The 24,069-nt window shown below is 40.0% G+C and overlaps 1 protein-coding gene across 1 annotated transcript in view; it reads left to right on the top strand.

Annotated features, from left to right (window-relative positions):
* The window catches only part of LOC122798415 (1-phosphatidylinositol 4,5-bisphosphate phosphodiesterase gamma-1-like), a 3,104,897-nt gene that overhangs the window by 2,657,882 nt on the left and 422,946 nt on the right, over positions 1-24,069 (top strand). Inside the window, exon 24 of the mRNA XM_044067334.1 lies at positions 5,977-6,140. Coding sequence (XP_043923269.1) covers positions 5,977-6,140 — 164 coding nt within the window. The remainder of the gene's footprint in view (positions 1-5,976; positions 6,141-24,069) is intronic.

The following is a 24,069-nucleotide window of genomic DNA, read 5'->3' as shown; positions in this document are numbered from 1 at the left end:
CTGCAAAGAATATCAGTAGGAAAACTAAAATTAGGAGGAAGAAGATGTGAGTTATGTCTATTTGTCTATGCACTCAGAACGGTGTACACTTAGTGTAGGGGTTATTGAATCCCGGGGAGGGAAGTTCATTGTTTCAACAGTTTAAAAATAAAAGAGATATCTTAACTGTAATCATAGAAATATCTGAAGACCCCCCCCCCACACACACACACACACACATGTGAATATGGCCTTTTTGTGTCTTATAGTAGTCAGGACCAAGCCACAGAGTAACATGTATGGAGAGAATAGCATTTTATTTAAAATGCTAATTTTAATGATGTTCACGCTATCCCAGAATGAAAATGCTAAATATAGTTCATTTTGAAAGGTCTAAAACAGCTATGTCTATACTGTACCTGACCCTGTGCCTCCTAGGAACTATTGTTCTATGACCATCTTTATAGCCTCAAGGGGACTCTACTGAGACACAAATGGGTATAGAAAGGAAAGAGCGGATTACTTTTGTCACAAACTTACCATTCACAGGCAATTTAAGGGAGTGCAGTGAAGTTCATTTTGTCAACAGACAAATCAGTAACAGCAACCATAACAACAATGTACTGCACGGAGAACAGAGATTGCACTCTGATATTAGGAAAAAGACTATCAGGTAATCACCACTATAGCATGAGACCCAATCTTAACTGTTAAGCTCCCCCTTCTTAACTTTTAAGATTGGGTGTCACTGTAGGTAGAAAACATGGCACCAGTATTGACCAACAAATGACAGTGGCAGAATAAAATAGATATGATTCTGCCTGCTGTCTGTGCTGATAATGTGTTCTTCATTATAAACTTAGAAAGTTCCTATAATAAAAAGGTATATGTTGGCCTGCATTTTCTAAACGATACAACGTTTAAAACTCAAATATATGTCATTATTTAGTGACTTAGTCCTCAGTGATTTGTCAGAAAATGACAAATTTTATGAGGAACAGACCAAATTTATGAGGCAAAAAAATTGGAACATTCTGCGAAAATCTGGACAGTTGAGAGGCATGGAAGGTGAGTGAGGGCAAACATAAGAGACGAGTTACACCGTGTTTTTGACAGCACTTACTAACTGCTTTACGGCTTTGAAAGACGGCAAAACATTTACCCTTTTTTTCCCTCTAACTAGTAGTACATGGAACAGATAAAGCTGTGTGTACTACAAAGAACTATGATTGGTTCTGTGATCATAATCGTTAGTTATATGTTCTTGACATGGATACCAAGATTCACCTTTCAAGCTTCACTGTCAAGGTGAATTTTTTGGAATTCATGTCTTGAACACATAATCGGGTTATCATTGCAACCTGCTGATAATCCTCTATATAATCTTTAATGGTGAAAAGAATGAGAAGATGTACAACACCAGCGGTAATAAAATCTAGTTATATAACTGAATACAACAGTAGCTGTGTAGATTGCTGAGAGCTAAAAGAAATGCTAGTCTAAGCAACAGGAATTAGAAGTCTGAGGATGAAGGTCCAGTAAAACAGTAATGTTTATTTATTAATAGAAGATCAGACAATAACCTAAAGAATATCCAGTAAATATAGTTTGGGCTGGTAAAAGTTGTTGGCATCAGCAAATCCATTGTAATAATAAAATGAAGGCTATATATGCAGACAAAAACATTTCTTTGTCATTTAGTCTAAATGTGTGAGGAAATCAAATGACAAATGAAGGAGAAACTAATAAATCTTATACTTAGCTGTAAGCACACAACAAGTAAAAGTTAATATTTGTTACAGTAAAGATGGATAAAGCAGTACAGCTCAGAGAACTAATGATGGTAGAATACAGTACAGAACAATGTTTGCACAATATAAGCAGTAAGTTGGAAAATCTATCTGCCCAATGCAATCAGGTAAACCAATAAGGCTTACCAGCATGCAATTAAGGAAACTGAAATCTATCAAATAGTTGCTGTGAGGCAAGGGCACACACGAAAAATTACAAACGGCAGGAGACTAATGTCTGGAGAAAAAGAGATTATATCTTTCCATTGCAGTCACATCCATTAATCCCTACTGGACTTACTTAACTGCAGTTTAAGTTCTGTAAATACACTTTTATGGGATTCAAGCACACTTTCAGTTTTCTAAACCAACCAAGTTAGAAGCTGGACACATGATAAATACTTCTTTTGCTGCCTTTTTTCCTTACTCAAAATAATGCTCATGCCCTTGCCCGCCTCACAATCTTGTACTATTTGCGAGCACGACTCCAGCGATATCATTGCATTTGACATTGCGCCCATGCGCCTGCACGCCTATGCGTGTGGAGTGTTGATGCTATGAGGCAATTCTGTAAACAAATTCTGTTTTAAAGGAGCTACTAGAAAATTTTGTCACTCTGTTATTTTAACACTAAATTAATGTTTGTCCAGGAAATACTGGACAGTTGACAGATACTGGGATATAACAAATGTGAAACATAAAACGCCTGATAAGCTACCTATCTTAAGTCAGTGTTTATGCACAATATGTTGATAGGTTCATAAGTAGGTACTAGGCTATCTGCCTGAAGGCATTTATAAGACTAGCCAGAATGTGTTGGCCTTCGCCGCCCCCTTAGATTAGTTCCCTGTGCCTCTGTCCAGCAGAGCTACTGAAGTGATCCCCGGGGTAAACTTTCTGTTTCACATCCACTCGTCAAGGTTTCTCTTGAAGAATGTTAGCGAGGAGCTCTGCCTAATGTAGATTGGAATCTTGTTCCAAAGCATGGAAAGTCTCTGGGATAGGAATCTATCCCACCAGCACGTCCTATTTATTGTTGTGGTGAGGTTTAGATCCCTAGAGTGTGTGGCTCGAGGGGATAAGCTTTTCTTTAGGTGGAGCATGTCGATCAGTTCTGGGTTGGACATGGCCTTGTATGTCAGGCAGAGATCATCTCTGAGTAGGCGGTATGCAACCGAGTACAGCTGGAGTTTCTTCAGTCGAGCTGCATAGGGCATCTGTTTGAGGCCAGTGATCCTTTTAGTGAGGTACTTCTGTGGTCTTTCCAGATGTTGCAGGTGTCTTGTAAGATACATCCCAAATGGGGCGTTGTACTCTATGATGGGTCTGATGAGCAATGAGTAGAGGGGCACAATGACCTCTTTTGATCTGGATGTGAACCCTTTTGTGATGAGGTGTGCCACGTAGAAGGACTTTCTAACCACTTTGGCAATGTGATTATCAAAGGAGAGTTTACTATCTACTTGGGTCCCCAGATCCCTTATTACGTCTTCCGCATTTAGGGGACTACCACCTATGTGGTAGTTTGTGGGTAATTTGTTTTTTCCAAAGGGGATGACTATTCACTTTTTGACATTTAGCTTGAGGCCATGATTTTGACACCAGGTGTCCGTCTCAGTAAGACCCTTTTGGAGGATGTCTGTGTCAGTCGGAGAGTCAATTATAGCCCCTAGTTTGCAGTCGTCTGCGAACTTGGTCAGCCATAGTCCTCCTGTGCTTGCCTGTACCTCTGAAAAGTATTTGCCGAACAGGAGGGGTCCTAGGACTGAGCCCTGGGGAACGCCACTTCTAACTGGTTTAGAGTCAGACCTAGCTCCCGCAACTCTTACCATGTGGGTTCTGTCCGTGAGCCAGTTGGCAACCCATCTTGTAATGTAGGGGTTTATGTTCAGGCTGGTGAGCTTGTCTATAATACCAGAATGGGGAATGGTGTCAAAGGCCTTTGCGATGTCTAGGTAGGCTGTGTGTACCCCATTTCCTTCGTCTATAGCCTTGGTAACTGTCTCAAGGAAGTCCACCAGGTTTAGGAGGCATGATTTGCCCTTAACAAAGCCAAACTGGGTAGGGTCCAGTGTTTGGAGGTTCCCAATGTCTCTGTTAATGTAATTGTTTTATTGTGACTAGGATGGCTTCCCCTGGGTCCCTGTGCTTGCTCTGTTGCTACCTTGTTCACATAACCTGTACCGGAATGCCACAGTGCATATGCCAACCGATGTCCCAGACAAATGCCCACACAAGGTAAAGTATAAAGGGGGAGGGAAGTAGCCGACATTATGTATATATATATATATATATATATATATATATATATATATATATATATATATATATACACACACACACACACACACACACACACACACACACACACACACTGTTTTTATTTGATTTTTGTGAATTGTTTCCTTTTCAAGCTACTGCCCGGGTAATTGTCCCTCTCAGCCTCCCTTCCCCCCTTCTTTGCTACTGGCTGCATGTATTCACTCAAAGGAAATAATTACATCTCACCTGTTTTTTTTTTTTTTTTTAATTAACTTTATTTTCCCATAACCACCGAAAAACCTCTCAGCATGTTGCTCTCTCCCTCTCTCGGGCTTGGAAATCGACTACCTGTGCACATTTGTGACATGTTCACAGTTTTTTTTTTCCTCCCACGAAGCCCTCTAACCTCAACAAAACTGTCAGTCATGATGGCAGCACAACTTAAGTAGTAGATTTATTATTAGGCTGATATATATTTATTAGAAAATGTAGATGAAAATGGAAAAATATTTTGGGTGATTCTTGGCACTGCCAGTTGAGTTTCTGTACTCTGGTTGTTATGTGATGTTGTTTAGATTTGTTTTGTATATAGTTACAGTATACCTAATTCATGAATATATTGAACTTTTTTGCTAATTATCAAATGTTGTACAGCCTTTGGAAAAATGATTCTACATGATGAGTTAACCCAGTTGTCAAGATTACAGAAGTGAGGAGAAAATCATTCACAGGAAATTCTAATCATGATTAGATGTGGGTAAACACGTTGCTGTTAATGAGATAAGAATAAAAAGCAGTGCATACTTACGCTGTTCGGTTTTGATGCATCATTGCGTTGTTTAACTGAATTGTAGTTACTATTACCAGAGAAGGGATCATAAGTAGAAAAAGCTATGGAAAGTCTAGTTTGTGGAGTAGTGTCTCCCATGCGTGTGTTGCCATGATATGTATGAATATGTATGATATAACATAAGTACTATTGGGACTGCACCACTGAATTTTGTAGTACACCTTAGTGTTGCAGTAATAGAAGTGACAGTAGTGCACCATTATTTTTAAGTGTTTCTAGTAATTCTACTTTATGGGTGATTGGAGGAGTATATTGCACATATATGTGTTTTCCTGTATTGGCACTGAGCTGTAACAAAACATATTTTTTAATGGTGGTGCTGCGGTAGCGTTGTCGCCTCACAGTAAGTCGCTGTCCAGTTCAATTCTCAGCTAGAGCGTCTTCTGCGTGGAGACATGCGTGAATGAGCGTACCTTCATTGAAGGTTGTGCATCAGTGCTGGTAACTCAGCACGTAAAAATCAACTACCAATCATTAGCGAACTGGAGTTCCGCTGTGGCGACCCCTAACCGGGAAAAGCCGAAAGATACAACAACATTCTCCTGTCTTTAACTTTTAATTTTGGCTTTTACTGCTCTAATCTTCCTTATCACAGTGTTTTCAAGCCTGTTTGTACAGTAGCTTTTCTCTATTACATTCAATTTATTGTTAATTTTGTTGTTGGTGATTAAGAAGGAGAAAATGAAGCAAATGCATTGGTGCCCCAGTGTTTGTGAACTTGCATGGCACATTCCAAACATTGTGCAATTTTCTGACAAGTCTTGCTGTTCCAGATAACATAAAATTCATGTGTGTATGCTTTCATATTACTAAGTAATAACCTTGTTCTTATAAAAAACTGCAGTGTTGATTTATATTGTGAGAGATTTTAAGTACCCACCCCAAGTCTTGACCATGCTGTTTCTCTCCCTTATGCTGTATAGCATATCTTTAAGTTTCAGTACTTTGTACAGTTTCAAAACAAGTTTCCTATAACTTTGAAAAAGACCTGCCACAAAGTTTCTTATTGCACTTTAGTTTGTGATGGGTAATGCCTTTGTGTTTGGGCAGAAAAGAAATCTGCTTTGCAGTTTTAACAGTGAATTTCTCTTATAGTTGTTCAAAAGGATGGCAAGTGCTCCAAGCCCTATGTCTTCACTATCCATTCCCAACAGATGTCACATCCTTCCCAGTCACTAGATGTAGCTACCAGCACCTTGGAGGAACTGAATGACTGGGTGATTAAAATTAAGGAAGCCACACAGAATGCAGATGCTAGGGTAAGTAGAGACTCCAGTATGCAGCATTGTTGTTGAAGATTAAAGTAAATTAATTTGGTGATAATTGATATTTTGCTATCATGTTATTATCCAATGTAAGAAGCTTTCATTTTAACTGCTGGTTAGATTTAGTGAAACACAAAATGTATATGGTATTTTAAGGTACACTGTTAATTTATGAAGATGGTAATATGCAATTTATATATTGCACTGTCTAGAATATAGCAAAAACTGGGCTATGTATAGGAGCCTTAACTGTGTAGCTCTGAAATACCCCTTCAAATAGGGTAATCCCAAACTGCTCTGTTCATTTGGAAGAATCAGCTTATCCCACTTGACTCTTGCCATCTCCCCCTCCCATTTCTTGCTCACATCTTGTCAGGGCTTGTGAAGCTAAACTCCAGACTTAGAGAATTATAGTTTAGTCAGCAGGAAAGACTCGACAGACTACCCTGTGTTATCATTTCAGATATGTTAGTCAGAATTACAGTAGATCTACAGGACACTAAACCATGCTTACCAAAGCATGGTCCAAGGTCAAGGTTTTGGACACCACATTTGTGGATCTTGAAGACTTTAAGAGGCACGGGAAGTTTTGGTTGGCAGACATAATGGAGAAAGCAGATGGTGAATTGATGAGCACATGGTGTTTGGTGCCTTGCAGCTTGATAGCATTTCCACCAGCCATGTGATTGTTAATTTCTCCACCTGTGTGCTTAAGAAAGAGGTATTGAGTTTGATTTGGCAATCTGGAAAATCTGTATGGTCAAGGTAGCCTTTTGTGTGAAGGAGTGTTCATCAGGCATTCATAAAGTGCAGTTTGTATTCGGTTTCTGCATGTTTTTAAAAAAATCTAAAATTCAGGCTGCTTTATCCAGCTTTATTAGAAGTACAGGTGCGTAAAAGTGCTAGGACCTTTACCACACTGCAGAAGGCCATTATAGCTGTGTAGATTGCAGAGGTGGATTGGAGAAGATTTTTATTTGCCTTCTGGGAAACTGCAGAGATGGAAGGTGATGTCAGTTCTGGTGAGTATTTTTGCATTATGGCCCAGGAACTTCATGTGATTGTGCAGACCACGTCTGCCACAAGAAGAGGTTTGAGCCTTTTGACATGTTTCCATGTGAACTTCAATGGAAGGGAAAAGAAATGTCATCTTGGGGGAAAGCATCTTAAAAATGTGGACAATTTTGGACTATTGTTAGTTTGTGAAGATTTCACTGTTTCAGTAAAGACTGTGTATATTATAAGGGTCATATAAGAACTCTCCCCAAATATTTATAAAGAATCCTCCCAAAAGCTGGAATAGCTCTGTTTACTCTGCTCTACTGCCCGAATTAATGATTGTATATTTCAGTTTATTCATTGGCTGGGTCAGCTTTCCTTAGGTTGTAAATGTTCTTTTGCTGTAAATCTGTAGTTGAGTTTTTCAGTCTGTGATCTGCCTTCTGCTGTTGGCTATTCACACAGCATTAATGGTGGTCTTTTCTTGGTGCAGTGTGTAGGGGGAGTGTATAAAAAAGATGATTATGACCAAATGCAATAATTTGTTCTGATTATTTTTCTCTTTATGAAAATACATTTAATGTTTACATGGCCATTCAAACCCAGATGTTGCCCAGCATTTAATCGTACTTGACATTCATGGTGTTTCATTTCTAAAATTGTATTACAATCACTCCCTGCCATTGCATTCTAAAGTATTGATTGTAGTACATACAGACTTGTTAAATTCACCTCTACATTTATCATGCTTGACAATTGTGTTTCTCTCATCCATTACTTTTTGTTGCATTTAAATGCTCTTTTATTTGCTCCTTCAATTTCCCCGTGGTCTTTCCAACATAGAAAGAGTTGCATTTTAAATGGGTTTCTGGAAAGTATCTCACATCATTCCTCTCCATAAAGGAGGCAACTCCTAAGACTTCTCCATCTACCGACCTATTGCCATCCTATGACCCCTATCTAAGATTCTTGAGAAATGTATCCACTTGCAGGTGATGACATTTCTTAACACACACAATCTCCTATCTACCACACAACACGGTTTCCGTCCACATCACAGCACTACCACCGTCCTTCTGTCCTCCTCTAATCATATCAACATTCACAGGAATTATAACAAATATGTATCAGCCATTTTCCTAGACCTCTCAAAGGCATTTCACATGATCTCCCACGCCATCCTACTAGACTCACTAACATCACTATCTTTCACCTCCTCTACTATAGCCTGGTTCAGAAGCTACTTATCTGACAGGCAACAATCTGTCCAGTGGAAAGGAACTGTCTCCACAGCTTCCAACCACCGTAGGAGTCCCACAGGGCTCTATACTAGGCCCACTACTATTTTCTATATTCACAAATAACTTGAATAGGCTCAACACAGCACGCCACACTCATTCATTATGCAGATGAGTCAACCCTGATCTGTTCCACCTCATCTCCCACCACCATACAAACACTCACTCAGGATACCTTTAACTCTGTAGAAAAAAGGATCTCGGTTATCCAACTAATTCTAAATCCCAAGGAGATAAAATTGCTACTATTTTCCCCTAAGAAATCAACCCCCCCCCCTTCTCCTTTACTACAACATCTAAAGACGGCACCAACATATCCCCTTCTAACCACACCAAATTCTGGGCATTGAAATTGACAATAATCTTCACTTTGATGTCCACATCTCACATGCCATGAAACTAGTACACAAAAAGCTAGGCTCCCTATACAGACACAAGTCCTTTCTCGCACAAAAAGCTAGAGTCACTCTTGCACAAAGCCACCTCCTCTCAACTCTGTTATGCACAGCACTAATCTTCACCCAAATCAGAAAGTGTGACCTAGACAAGCTAGAATCGTGCTACAAACTCAACCTATAGAACCCATCACTGTACTAAAATAACTAAAATGGCTTCAGCTATGACAGCTACTTAACTATCACTAGCTGGTTGCAGCCTACAATAGTCTCAAATACCCCCCCCCCCCCTCAATATCCAATCTAACTCTCTACACTGCAAACCTTAGATCTAGTGAAAAATCTCTCCTCTCCATCACCAAGGCTAATAATAACGCAGAGAAAGCACTCTACTCACACACCGTTGCCAGAAATTGGAACTCTTCCCCATTCTGTGTCCATTGCCCCTTCCACCTCTATATTCAAAAACTCCCTCAAATCACATCTCCTTAGTACCTCGTTATGCCCTTGTGTCACATAAACATACCCACACTGCTATTAGCTCCCCAAATTGCTCTCTGATCACCTGCATTCTTTGTTAATTTGAAAAGTTGAACTTTTACCTGTTGAATTACTTGATAAATTTCTTCTCTTACCAATGTATAACTGATATTGTCATTCTACTCATTTTCCATATCATTGCTTATTTGGAGTGTTTTAGTAATTTCTTGTTGTATTGTTATGTTCATCATATATGTTGTAATCTGTTTACTACATCTTGTGTGTGTATTATATTTGCTGTACTGTTTTTGTATAACTAAATACCGGAGCTTTTCTCCCCGGGCCTCCGCTAAAAATGGACCTGGTCCATTCTGAATTTCCCGGTTAACAAATGTAAAATAAATAAATAAAATAGGTTCATGCTATTCATATTGATCACTGCTTCAGTGGCCTAAACTTATATGGGCTATGTCCTGCAAGGATATAACAGCCAGCCATCTTCCAAAGCTTCAGGGCACCTTCCACATGCCCAAACCATTAGTCAACTTGAGTATAACCGAGTAAAAAAGACTGTTTTTGGTGACATGCTGTTCAGAACTTTCCTTCCACCAAAGAGTATGTTCCTTTGAGACTTTCAAGGATCAACAGTCGGCTTCTGCTGTTCCTTTGCAGAGCAGATAAGTTACCTTTGGGGGGGACAAATTTTCCTTTAAAAAAATGTTTGATAACACTTTCCTGTTCAAGAAAGTTATTTTAAAGCTAGGAGTTTGTGTTTTAACAGACTATCTTAAAACTGTATTGAACTTTTAAATGGAAGTGCTCATTTTTTCCTTTCAGCTTAAAATTGCTTAAGGTATTTAAAAGAATTTTTTTTTCTTTTGGAGAAATTTTATTTGTTTTACTTTTTGGGGCTGGCAAACTGTGCTTTTTACTGTTTTTTTTTTCCTGTGAAAAAGTGACTTTTAAAGACTTGAAATTTTTACTGGGTTTTGCTGCTGGTTTTCCCCGGGAAAGAGGCACCATTTTCAGCATGACCATGGGAGCAATCTTTCAGTCCCCCAGTCAGTCCTTCTTCCAGCCACAAAAACAAAAAAGTTAAGCAAACAGCCTTTGCCATCACAGCTGCAGATGGGTGACTCTGCTGTGGTCATTAGTTGTACCTCAGACCACTCATCTTTTACCCCAGATCCCTCTGGCATAGCACCTACAGCCATTGTTATTGTCTTTCGGCTTTTCCCGGTTAGGGGTCACCGCAGCGGAACTCCGGTCCGCTAATGATTTGCAGTAGATTTTGATGAACTCCGAGGTGCCAGCTCGACGTTCAACCTTCAACTAAGGCACACCCTTTTACGCATGTCTTTCGACTGCCCACCCAACCGCAGGGAGGGACATGCAGACTACACACAGAAGGCACTCCCCGCACTCCAGCCGAGAATCGAACGGGAGGACCTCTTGCTGTGAGGCAACAACGCTACTGCTGTACCACCACGGATGTACATAGCACCTGCAGCCATTATGGACTGGAAATTAGCTATGTGTTTTGGTCTGTTGGGATCCCTCAGTGGGCAAGGGAAAGCCACTCTTGTTGGTCCTGGCAGAGGGATCAGAGAAGGTTTTCCTGTTTTGAAAGGATGTTGTGCCCATCCCCAGAGTAGCAGCTACTGCCATTAATAACACTGTTGGCCCCATTCTCCTGTCAAAAAAGAAACAGAAAAATAAACATGTATCTACTCCTCAAATTTCCTTGGACAGGAGCAATTTACGGTCTGGCTCAGAGTTTAATTCTGACTATTGAGCCTTCTTTTAAAATTGTTTCTGGTAAAAGAAAGAAGGATACGTCTTTTTGTGAAGAGATTCAAGATTCTGAATCTGGACAGGAAATGATGGGGACATATGCAGGGTTTGTCATAGTTGTGATCTGACTCAGAGGAGAGCTTAGTTTGATTCTACCTGTGAGGGTTTCTCATGCTCTAAGACTGTTTCAAATGTACTAGTGTTCTCAGTGGAAGAACTCTGAGGTTTCTCAGTCCGTCAGAAAATGCTATGAGCTGTTACAGAAGGAATTTCTAGAACCTTCACCTATTCCTCCAGTTCTATCAGTGTTAGAAGTTGTACGTTTTACTGCCAGCAATTTTCCTGATAGCCAGCTGCACCCAAAAAGGCGGATAGGATATATAAAGTTCTTTCTTTTAAGTTTTTCTACACTCTTCCCAAATTTGACCCACCAGCTGTAGCTTAAATTAATTGTACAGCTGCTAAACAGTTAATTCTAATCCTACTCTTTCTGGTAAGGATAGAAAGAGTCTTGGTAAGTATGGGAAAAATGTATGCTTTTGTAACTTTGATTTTCAGAATTTTGAATTGTCCTGCTCATATGATTAGGTTTGTTCTGAAGAATACGATGTTGGAAACTCAAATGCTTATCATTATGAAGTGAATTCAGTCCTCATTGATTTCTCCCGAAAACCACAAATATTATAAGGAACAGACCAAAAACATGAGGCAAAAATGTTGACATTCTGCGAAAATGTGGACTGTTTCAAGGGGGTCATCTCTCATCAACTGGACCAGACACTCTTATTTCCATGTGTCCTTTATCACATGCTGTACCAGGGAGAGATAAAACCAATTTTTCCTTTCTAGGTTGGAAAATGTTTTTATTAAAGGATGTGTTCAGTGCCAAAGAAAGAAAATGATTGAAGATTAGTTTTGGATCTTTCTTTCCTAAACCTGTTTGTGGTAGTGCCCAAGGTCAAAATTATGTCACTTCACAACCTGTTATCTCTTCTTCCTCATTCAAGTTTCCTAGTATCTCTAGATTTGAAAGATGCTCATCACTTCCCTGATCTTGTAGACTTCAGGCATTTCTTAAGCTTCTTTGTGTCAGAATCACATTATCAGTTGCCTGCTTTACCCTTTGGACTGTTCATTGCACAAAGAGTATTCACAAAGTGTCCAGCTCCAGTTCTACCTTATTGCGGTCTACTGGGTATCCGCATTCTTCCATATTTAGATGACTTGCTTATCTTTGCAGAGTATTTTTCAAAGTGTCAGGAATCCCTCACTTGGGTGAGAGGTTATCTTACACAAGCTGAGATTTCAAGAGAACATTCAGGAGTCTTTTTTGACTCCTTCACAAAGGATTGTGTTCCTGTGGTGTCATCTAGACAGATCGGAGAGCTTTTCTTCCACTGGAAAAATATATCTATAGCTTGATATATTTCTAAGTTTTTCCCCTCGGACTTCAGTCACTGTGAGGGGAATGCCTGAAGATATTGGGTTTCATGGCATCTTTGATTCTCCTGATGTGCCTGGCAAGACTCAACATGAGAAAAATAAAATGGTATTACAATGGTATCCTAAAGTGTCTTTGTTCCCAGCACCAACAATGGTATCCTAAAGTGTCTTTGTTCCCAGCACCAGCAACTTTTGCCCTTTCAAGTCTCCGTGCCAGAGTTTGTCAAAATGGAAATCATTTGGTGGAGACAGCAAATATCCTTAAATCCAGGTCTCACCTTCTCCCTTCCTGTTCCAATGCAGCGATTCACCAAAGATGACTTGGACTTTGTTTAGGAAGCAGTTTCAAGAGGGCCAAGTGCAAGGTGTGTAGGACACCAAGGACAGATGCAAGCACATCCATATAAAAGAGATGCTTGCCCTGATCAAGGCACTCAACTCTCTGGATCATAACTGGTCCCTGGGACCACTTCAGATTGTTGCAGACAGTACTACAGTCATGTTGTATATCAACAGGTGAGGGTGGAATCAGGGTGTACCCCCTTTATAGACTACCCATTTTAGCTTGGGATATAGCTTTGCAGCACACACTACAGACTTCCTACATTCTTTCAGAGCAAAACTGTATTGCAGACAAGCTGAACAGTACAAGGGCAGACTGTCATAAATGTAAACTAGATCAGGCAGTCTTCCAAGATTTGATCTACCTGTGGGGAGTATTTGCTTCCCCTCTGCACAAGCAGTTGGCAGGATTCTGCTCCAAGACTCCATGCAAAAAGACCTAGAAGTCAGATGCCTTTTTTTTCCTTGCACAGGAATGTTCCTGTGTGTCTTCCACCCTTTCCATTGATATCTTGGGTACTACTGAAGATTCAGAAGGAATCCCCAATGTCATTTTGGAGATTTCCTTCTGGCCTAGGCAGCAGTGGTTCATCCTTCTTTTTGAAATGGCCAATGGCAGTTACCACAAGCTTTTGTCACAGACTGGATCTGCTCACACAAGATTAAAGGTGTTTGATACACACTGTCCCTAATTCCCTTTCAGCTCCTGTTTCCTAAGGATATGCAGCAGGTACTAATGGAGACAAAGCCTGCTACTAGAAAATCATATAATAGCAAATGGATAAGGTTTTCTAGTTGGAGTCATCAACATGACCATCACTCATTCATGGGTAGTTGTTCTCTAGATTTACAATGTTTGTGGGAGTATCTTATGACCTTTCCTACTCCTCTATCATGGTTAATTTATTGTCCATTTCAGCATGTCTGGCCGTGGATCCTCCGCTTTTAATACACTCTTACGTTAAAATGGTTTTGAAAGGGGGTTTGCTTAAGAGGCCTCCAAGAAAACAGGTAGTCCCTCCTTGGTTTCTTAATTTTGTATTAGAGAAGCTAACACTTGCTCCATTTGAATGAGCTAAACTGGCGGACTTAAGGGTCTTAACAAGGAAAACAGTTTTACTGATTGCTGTGACCTCTGTAAGAAGGGTATCTGACTTGTAAGCCCATATCCATCCTTATGAACAGAACAGTTATAGAAGGAACAATTCCCTCTCTCTGGAAAATCTCACACATCATCCCTCTGCATAAGGGTGGCTCTTCTACTGAACTTTCTAACTTTCGACCAATAGCCTTACTCTCCCCAATAGCAAAAATAATGGAAAAATGTATCCACCATCAGCTACTCTTCCATCTTCTTTCTAATAACTTACTTGCCAACTGTCAGCATGGTTTTAGGCCCTACCACAGTACAACCACTGCCTTGCTATCCTTTTCTGACTGTATAAACAAAAATCACAGTAGTAACTCTCTTTCCTCAGCACTTTTTATTGACCTGTCAAAAGCCTTTGACATGGTTAACCATCACCTACTTATTGATACACTAACAGCCCTTGCGCTTGACCCACGGGCAGTACTCTGGTTTAAATCCTATTTGGTAAGACATCAAGCTGTTCTCTGGGATAACTTATCAACACCCCTCCTTGTTAACATTGGAGTACCCCAAGGCTCTAAATTAGGTCCCTTTCTCTTTTCTATCTTTATCAGTGATCTCAATGCTAACATACCACAAGCCACCTGCATACAATATGCAGATGATTCTACCTTAATCTGTGCTGCTAATTCCATTTCCTCACTCCAGTCCCTCACCCAAACAGTATTTAATAATGTTGAAAATTGGTTTATGCAACATTGCCTCCTCCTGAACCCCCAAAAAAAGAAACTGTTACTTTTTACTCCTACCCAAAAGTCTCCACAATGTCACTTCACAGTAACCTCGAATAATGGAACTACCATATCCCCAGACTCTACAACCCGTCTCCTAGGAATTACAATAGACCACCACCTTAACTTTGATAATCATATTAATGCTACTATAAAATCAGTCAACAGAAAACTAGGCTCCCTTTATAGAATCAGAACTACCATTGCCTAGACCCACCTTATCTCTACCCTGGTTTATGCCTCTGCCATTTATACCAATCTATCTAAAAGTAACCTGATCAAACTTGCAACCAGCTATAATAACATTGCCAGATTCGCCACAGGCTCCCCTTTTAGAACCCATCACTGTCACAACCTTAGACAGCTGAGATGGTTAGAACTACAAAACCAACTTCTATATCAACAACTTACTATCACCCAAAAGATTCTCTACCACCCTATGAATACTCAGTCCTCACTAACCTGATTACTCCATACAAAAACTTGGCAACACTATGCTCATCTAATAAGGTTCTAGTTTCCACTACCAAATCTAACAACAAGGCTGAAGACTAATTATTCTCAAACACCGTGGGAACAACCTGGAACCAGCTTCCTAATGAGTTCTCTTCTCTTCCACACTGCTCTTCAAAAAATATCTTAAGGAACACCTCAAAACACACTGGCTATGTCCCTGCTCTAACCCTGACTAACATCTAACTTTTTTTCCCCATCTCCCACTCCCTTTATTTCTCCTCTGTTTTTGTCCTACGTTGTCTACTAGTGACAACTTGAATAGTAACAACTACCTATGTACTAAAGTAGAGTTCTTCTCAGCTCAATCATAGTGTTATTTACTCTAAAAGTTTTCATCCTCTACCTTGCTGTAAGTAAGCATAATTTTGTATATCTGTAACCTGCCATCTGATGTAGAATTAACATATCTTGCTTATTTGTCTTTTGTATGATGTCATCTTTAGTTTTTTTTTTTTTTTATTCTTTTCTCTAGCCAACTCTGTACACATTTTTATACCTGTTCTACATTTATTTAATGTAACTTCCTGCTATTGCATGTATTGTAAGTCATGATACTATTGCACCTTTTGGAGCTTTTCTCCCTGGGCCTCTACTGAAAATGGACATATAACCAGTTAGACTAGCCCGGTCAACAAATGTAAAATAAATAAAAAAATAAAAAATAAAAATGAATAACAAATAAATGAATGGTGGGTCCAACCCTAGCTCTTTTTCCACAGGGACAGGGTTTCTTTGAAACTTGTTCCTCTGTACATACTTTTCAAAGCACTATAAGCTTGATTCCTTCTTTAGGTGTAGATCAGGCTTTTGAAGGACCATTATCCAGGAATTGCTGGACTCTTCTTCTGACCCTCAAAATTTGTAAGCTGTTGTAGTCTCCCTTTATAACTTTTTCTACTGCAGCAAGGATCAGTATGAAGAACATAGTTTCTATTCTCAGTTGTGTAAGTAAACATACCAAAATAATAGATGTTCAAATGACCACTGCTGCAGTATCCCTCCCTCCAACCCCTTGTTTCTTGGTGTGTTGCTTTTGTCAGGGTGTGGGCTTTTATTTTTGGTTGTTTCCATCATTGTCAATTCAGGGCTCAGCCTCTCTCTCTGTTGACATGAAAGCTCTGAAGGGCTTAGTGGCCAAACCTGTTTTTTTTTAGTCAGCTCAATTTGAGCTGACTCTGGTGTGTGAAACATTCCCTGGAAGTTGGCCGGCTGTAATATCCTTGCAGGATACAACCCATATAGCTTAGGCTACTGCAGCAGTGATCCTTCAAGCATTCATTGTTATGGTAAATTTACTTGCACAAGTGCACTTTTTTGGGTCATCCAAAATGGCTGCACACTGATCAACAGTGTGGTTAGATCTTTCCCAGTCTGAAAACAGGTACTGTGAAATAAAGCGAGTTAATATTCTACATTTGGATAAAATTCAGTTACTATTAGCAGCCAGTAATTACACTGCCTGAATGCCAGTAAAGCAGAAATTTGGAGAAAGTAGGTGAAAATTAACCAGAAAAGGAGAAGAATGGTGATTTGGAAGAATGGCAAAGAAGCTGAAAAGTAAGGTGTACAAGACAGTGGTGCGACCAGTACTAATGAATGGTACAAAAACCTGGGCAGTAAAGGCAGAGGTGATGGAAATGAAGTGCCTTAGAAGGGTGGTAGGGTGCACACTATGGGACAGATGAAAAAATGACATAAGAGCAGAAGCTAAAGTAGCTCCAGTTGCAGAAAAGATCAAATAGAACAAATTATTCTGGCTTGGGCACATATGCAGAAAAGCAAAAGACAATCTGGTGAGGAAGATTTAGGACAGACAAGAAGAAGGTAATAGGAGCGAGGACATCCAGCAAAGAGGTGGATGGATTGTGTGAAAGATGATCTGCGACAGTCAGGCATGCATGTTGAAGAAGGCTGGAGTGTGGCACTGAATCGAGAGAGCTGGCGAAAGTTAACATAAAACCCTGACCCCATGTAGAAAAATGGGAAAAAGGGGACTGATGATGATGATGACGATGAATGGGGATTTGGAAGAATCATTAACTGTTCAGCAAAAAAGTAGTTCAAGTTTCAGCTCTGGTACAGGAGATGGCTTCCAGTAATTTAGGGGAAGAATAAATCAGACACATTCAGATGTGTTCAAAATAAGTAAAACACAGAAAGAATGCATAAAGTGAAATAACAAAAGGCTGGAAAAAAATAGAAGTGTCTTTAGCTATTCAAATGAACTGATAAAACTGCAAAAAGTAGAAGCTGATGTGAAGAAATCTGTCTGAGGATGAGGAGTCTCTTGAAGAGCTATTTCAAAAAATGGTTCAGTTATATGACAAAGCCTACAGGGAAAACCTGCCTTTTTTTGTTCTACCAGAAGAAGCAGACTGCCTTAATGGACTGATGTTCCGTAGCAGGATTTAAGTGAGAGGTCGATTTGTATTGTTCCATATCTGGCAGTGAGAAAGCAGCTAAAGTACAAAGCGGCCATCTTACTAGAAGAAAGAGTTGCTTCCGACAAAATTGTGGTAGAAGGCCAAAGTGTTTAAAACTGAGGGCAGGAGAGTGTTTGTGGAAAATTATTTTTCACTATACACCAGGCAGAAGCGAAGCATGTCTGTTACAGTAATCAAGAGAATGTTGAGACGTAGGTGCAAGATTCAAGCTGCTGTATCTGGTTATCTTCAGAATAGTTTTTTCCTATTGGATCAAAGATACATTTGTAAGCAGAACAGGATAAGGAGGAAATTAGAACTTTGTCAAACCATGTGTAAGCCACCATGCAGAAGGAGACTCTGCTTGTCACTTGGACAATAAAGCCCACAGAAAGTTTGCCACTTAAATCTTTTCCATTGTGCCAAAGAAAGATGTTTGAGAGACAGAGGAAAGCACAGGTGCTGACTAGAAGAATCAGGAGTACCTTGGGCCTGAACCAGAGTCTGGTGTTGGAAGATGATAGGGAAGATCGGCAGTGGCCTGACTATATATTGCCAACATACTGGCAGATAGATTCAGTGCAAACTTCACCCCCTCTCACCTCCAAAAGGGCCCACAACAATACCGGAAAAGTGTAGTGTCCCAAAAATCACAGATGCACAGGTGAAAACAGCCCTTTCAAAAGCCAAAAACACAGCGTCAGTGAGACCAGATGGTGTCCCAGGCTGCGTTTTGCACGAACTACAGAACAAACTAACCCCCCACCTAAACACACTGTTCAGCCTCAGCCTCTCCACAGGCTATGTGTCCATAGAATGGCGCACGGCAAGGGTTATTCCTCTCCACAAAGGAGGGGCCACAACTGACCCTGGTAACTATCGCCCCATAAGCCTGACTAGCCTGGTCTGCAAGGCTATGGAGAGCATCGTTATGGAACTCACTAACAAAGACATTGGGAACTTCCAAACACTTGACCCAACCCAGTTCGGCTTTGTTAAGGGCAGATCATGCCTACTAAACTTGGTTGACTTCTTCGAGACAGTCACCAAGGCCATAGATGAGGGTAAGATGGTTCACACAGCCTACCTTGACTTCGCCAAGGCTTTTGACATCGATCCCCACTTGGGTATTACAGAAAAACTCACCAGCCTGAACCTAAACCCCTACGTCACGAGATGGATTGCCAACTGGATTACAGACAGAACTCACACGGTAAAAATAGTGGGCACCAGGTCCAACTCTAAGTGGTGTCCCGCAAGGCTCAGTCCTGGGACCCTTAATGTTCGGCATATACTTCTCAGAATTACAACAGGCCAACACAGGAGAGGACTATGGCTAACCAAGTTCACCAGTGACTGCAAACTGGGAGTCATAATTGACTCTCCGGCTGACAAGGATATCCTCCAAAAGGGCATTACTGAGACAGACACCTGGTGTCAAAGTCATGGCCTCAAGCTAAATGCCAAAAAATGCATAGTCATCCCATTTGGGAAAAACAAAACACCCACGAATTACCACATAGATGGCAGCCCCCTTAATACAGAAGAGGTAATAAGAGATCTGCGGACCCAGTTAGATAGTAATCTCTCCTTTGACAATCATATTGCCAAAGTAGTTAGGAAATCCTTCTATGTGGCCCATCTAATTAGTAAAGGGTTCGCATCTAGAAATAAAGAGGTTATAGTGCCCCTCTACTCGTCACTCATTAGACCCATCATAGAGTACAATGCCCCATTTCGGATGTACCTCACAAGACACTTCCAACAGCTGGAAAGACCACAAAAGTACCTCACCAAGAGGATTACTGGCCTCAAACATATGTCCTATGCAGCCGACTGAAAAAACTCCGGCTGTACCCAGTGGCATATCGCTTACTCAGAGGTGATCTCTGCCTGACTTACAAAGCCATGTCCAACTCAGAATTGATGGACATGCTCCACCTAAGGAAATCCAAGTCACTGCGAGCCACGCACTCTAGTGAGCTAAACCTTGCCACATCAATAAATAGAACATGCTGGAGGGATAGATCTCTGTCACAGAGACTCCCCATGCTTTGGAACAAAATTCCAAACTACATCAGGCAGAGCCCCTCACTAACATTCTTCAAGAGAAACCTTGATGAGTGGATGGGTAACAGAAAATACACCCCTGGGATCACTTCATTGGCTCTGCTTGACAGAGGATCGGTTAATTAGTCAATGGGGCGGCGAAAGCCGACACACTCTGGCTAGGCTTATAAATGCCCTCAGGCAGATAGCCTAGTACCTACCTATGAACATTGTGAAGTTAGTGAATAAATGGGAAAATGTAAAGCATCAGTCCCAGTGGATACAGAATAAGGCATGTGAAATGTGACTTTACAAGAGGAAGAAAGACTGGAATTTAGTTGATTATATTAAACCATGGGGTTAACTGTAAAACGTATTCTGCACTTTGCATTAATGTTTAGGAGGACATTGAAAGGACTAAAAAAGTAACTATAAGTAAAATAGTTTTTGTTTTTAATTTGTATAAAAGTCAGGAGTATTTAAATGAAAGCCAGGGAAGTCTTATCAGTGACTGCTGTATATGTTCCTTTTCATTTAGGAGGGGTCAGACTATTGGTTCCAAACACTACAAGAGGGTTTGTCCTGATACTACATGAAAGGGTTACTTTTGCTTCATGACTATATTTGTATTATAGGGGGCTTTGTCCCTTTTTGTTATTAAATTTTTTGTCTGTTGGCACTTTCCAACACTTGCTGGCTTCGTTTTTTTGGATCATTTATCTTTTTGGCCGGGCAAGAGTTCCACGTGCACCTGCTCTGTGTATGTGTTGCTTTTTTCAGTTGCTGTGGACTACCGTTGGCTTGTGCGGTCTTTTTGGACACTTTTCCATGAAGCAGTTTCTTGTGACACTTTATCAGGTACCTTTTCTTCATTGAAGTTGTTTGTTGCAGACTCAGTGGATACGGGCTCCTGACTGATTGCTGTGTGGGCGTGCTTTTGCTGCAGCACGCAGTTTCATTTCCTACCTGCACTCTCCGATAATGTCGCCAGCATTTTGAGGCTGGTTGTTGTTTAACGTACTTTTGGATACGTAGTTGACATTGCCTTGAGACTTTGACCAGGTCGACAGCGTTGGGAGGCATTTTCGGTCTGGCGCCATTCTGGAGTTGACTTTGATTTTTTCAAATACAGAGGACATTATATCTATAATTAGAGAACTGTTGAGGCTCTCTCACGGAGTGGCTATCTACCAGGTGGCATCAAGAGTGAACTTTTTAGCATTTACATTGTATGTATTTGATGCCTATGGGTTTATTTGATGTATGTTTAAGGGGGTTTGCTGCATATTGTTTTTCTGACTATTAATTTTTCATCATTTCTTTATAGTTGGTTTGATAGTAATGTTTATGCCAGCATTTTGAGGCTGGTTGTTATCTAATGTTGTTTTGAATACGCAGTAGATATCGCATTGAGGCTCTGATCAAGTCGACACCATTGGGAGGCATATTTTTGTTTGGTGTTATTTTGTAGTTGTCCCTGATTTTTTTGACACACTTGGGATATCATATCCACAGCTTGACAACTGTCGAGTTTTTTTCATGGATATGTTATTTATCAGGTGGCATCAAAAGTGAACTTTTCTGCTTATGTATTGTATGTATTTTATGTTTATGCGTTTTGTATGTTTAGGGCGTTTTTCTGACCACTTGCTTAACCTTTTTAATGGTTGGGACTGATATCAATGTCATTATTACTCATATGATTGTGTTTGTTAATTCTTGTTTGCATTGGGCGTATGTTTATCATGCTTTTTAATTTGATTTTTGTTCTTGTACCATATTTCAATTGTGGTGTATTTTGAACATCATTGCTGGTAATTTGATGCTTTATGTTTCTAGGATATTACCTTTCTTTTTAAACTATCTTCATTATATCGATATCCTAGTTTATTTACGTATATGCTAGGTGGGGGAAACTTGGTCATGCTGTTGCTCAGCACAGACACGTGTGCTTTGTTATTAGTGTTGGTGCCTGAATCTTTGTCTAAGATTTTTTCATACCTCACCTTTTACTATAGATGCATATTTATATATGCTTGTTTTTTTATGCACTTTTACCGTTGCTGTTGCCACAGCTGCTTTAAATCAGTTGTTTAATTGGTGATATCAAGCACCCTGTGACCATTGGATACACACACTTTAATTGTGTTATATAGATTTTACAATGGATTTGGTGGCTTTTGCATAGCACCATTCTACCATCGTATACTGTGGTGTGTTGATACCAATACGCAGTGGGACGACTTTATTGATTTTTTAATGTCGTCTGGCCTGCTTATTGTATTGGGAAATCTATGTTCATTTATAAGACCTATACACAGTGTCAGGATAGATGATATATTCCTTTATATTTTGGTACTGTTTATTGTATAATGGTCTTTTTTCTGGATATCATCTTTAGTTTTCTCAAATGTGGATCAATACTGACCATGCTTTGGGGTGTTGTATAATACATGAAACATTGTACACACTTCTTTGTTTCTAGTAGCTGTGGCCACATCAGTGGTTTATTGGTGCCTAGTTATTCAATTATCTTTAAAAATCTAGTTGTTTTGTAGTGGCTGGTGAGGTCTGGTCTTCTAATACAAAGGATGGCACTTTCACCTCTTATATTGGGATTGTCATCCGACATGGATGATTTATCTGTCTTTGGTTTGGGCACACATGGCTCAACATCTATTTCGGATGTGAGGGGATCTGATCTGGACATAGTGTGACATGTTTTTTAGCCAACTTGGTAAAAATATGAAAATGGTTAGGACTAATGTTTGGCATCTACGCCTTTTCAAGGCATACCAGCAGAAACAAATCACTCCACGTGGCCTCAGGGTTAAGGTACAACCTTTGGTCTCAAATATTGATGACCAATTAATTGAGGACTGGGGCCACATTCAACAATTAGCATCTTCTAAATTTGTAGATGCTTTGGCTGATTTTTATGAACGTAAGGTACAAAAAGGGGTGAAAGACCTTGAAACCAGTTGTTTGGAGGTTAAGAAGTTTGAAACTTGTGCGTCTTTTTTGACACAAGTAAAAAAATTAACTGCTGATCTTTCTAAGATGGAATCCATCTTAAAGGAGAGAAAACTTAAAAAATTCCTTAGGGATGTAGGTGATTATGAGAGAGGTAAACCTTTCGATACATCCAAAAATGTGTCATTTAGACTACCTAGGGAGAACAATACCAATGATAAGAGATTCTCAACCCCTAAAAGAAAGAGACCTAAATCCATTCTCAAGAAAAACTTTGGCTCTTCCAGTTGTACTTCAGGGGAAGAGACTTCCTCCAATACAGAAGGTGAATTTGATGAGAACTCTAGGGATGGGTTACCCAAAGCCAAAAGGGACAATTTGTTACACCCTCCGGATCTAGATACAGACGAGGGGGGTGGAAACACAAGAAAAGATGCATCACAACAGAGCTTGGAGACACTGTTGAAAATGATGACACAACACTAATTTCTAATTCTAATGTTCACAACATTTCCTCTGTTGAACTTTCTACTACACAAATTAAGTTATTGAATAAAGGGTTGAACTTTGTTCCGGGCTTTTTTGTTTCTGAACAATCTCTGGCTCAGGATGTGGCCAATTTTTGTCGACTGCTTAATCTGAAATTGTTTTTTGCTAACAATGACAGGGTTGCATCTCAGGAGTTCAAGTTCAAAACATCCACCTTTAATCCACCAATGACACACCTGGTAGGGGCCTTTCAAAAAAGTGTATTACATGATATACACTGTTATTTCAGGGATTTTCCCATTTCTCATAACAATCTGTCCACGGAAGAAATACGGAGCCTTGAGGAACTTATTACTAAGCAAGATTTGGTTATTACACAAGCTGACAAGGGTGGGGTGGTGGTGGTATTGGACAAGAGTAGTTATGATAAGGAGGCCATGAGACAACTGGGTGACAAGGAATATTATATGCGGATGCCTTTGGATCCCTCTCCTCATTTTCAATGTAAAATTGTACAGTTTTTGACAGAAGCTGTTGAGGAGGGTATAATTACACAATCTACAAAGGAGCAACTAATGGTCACATCACCTAAGAAACAGTACTTTTATTTGTTACCTAAGATACATAAAAATGCTACTAATCCACCTGGCCGACCTATTGTCTCTGGACATGGGTCCCTTACTGAACCATTGTCCGAATATCTTACTCAATATCTAAAACCGCTACTCTTGTCCATAAGAGCTAGAATTCAAGACACTACCCAGTTTTTGGAGATTGTTAATGATACTCAACTTGAACCCCATTGGTTATTATGCACTTTGGACATTACCTCTCTTTACAC

The sequence above is a fragment of the Protopterus annectens genome, chromosome 3.part1, assembly GCF_019279795.1.
Source record: "Protopterus annectens isolate FY-2018-M chromosome 3.part1, PAN1.0, whole genome shotgun sequence".
NCBI lineage: Eukaryota > Metazoa > Chordata > Ceratodontiformes > Protopteridae > Protopterus > Protopterus annectens.
Note: the sequence above shows the minus strand (reverse complement) of the source record. Positions and strands in the feature narration are given on the sequence as shown.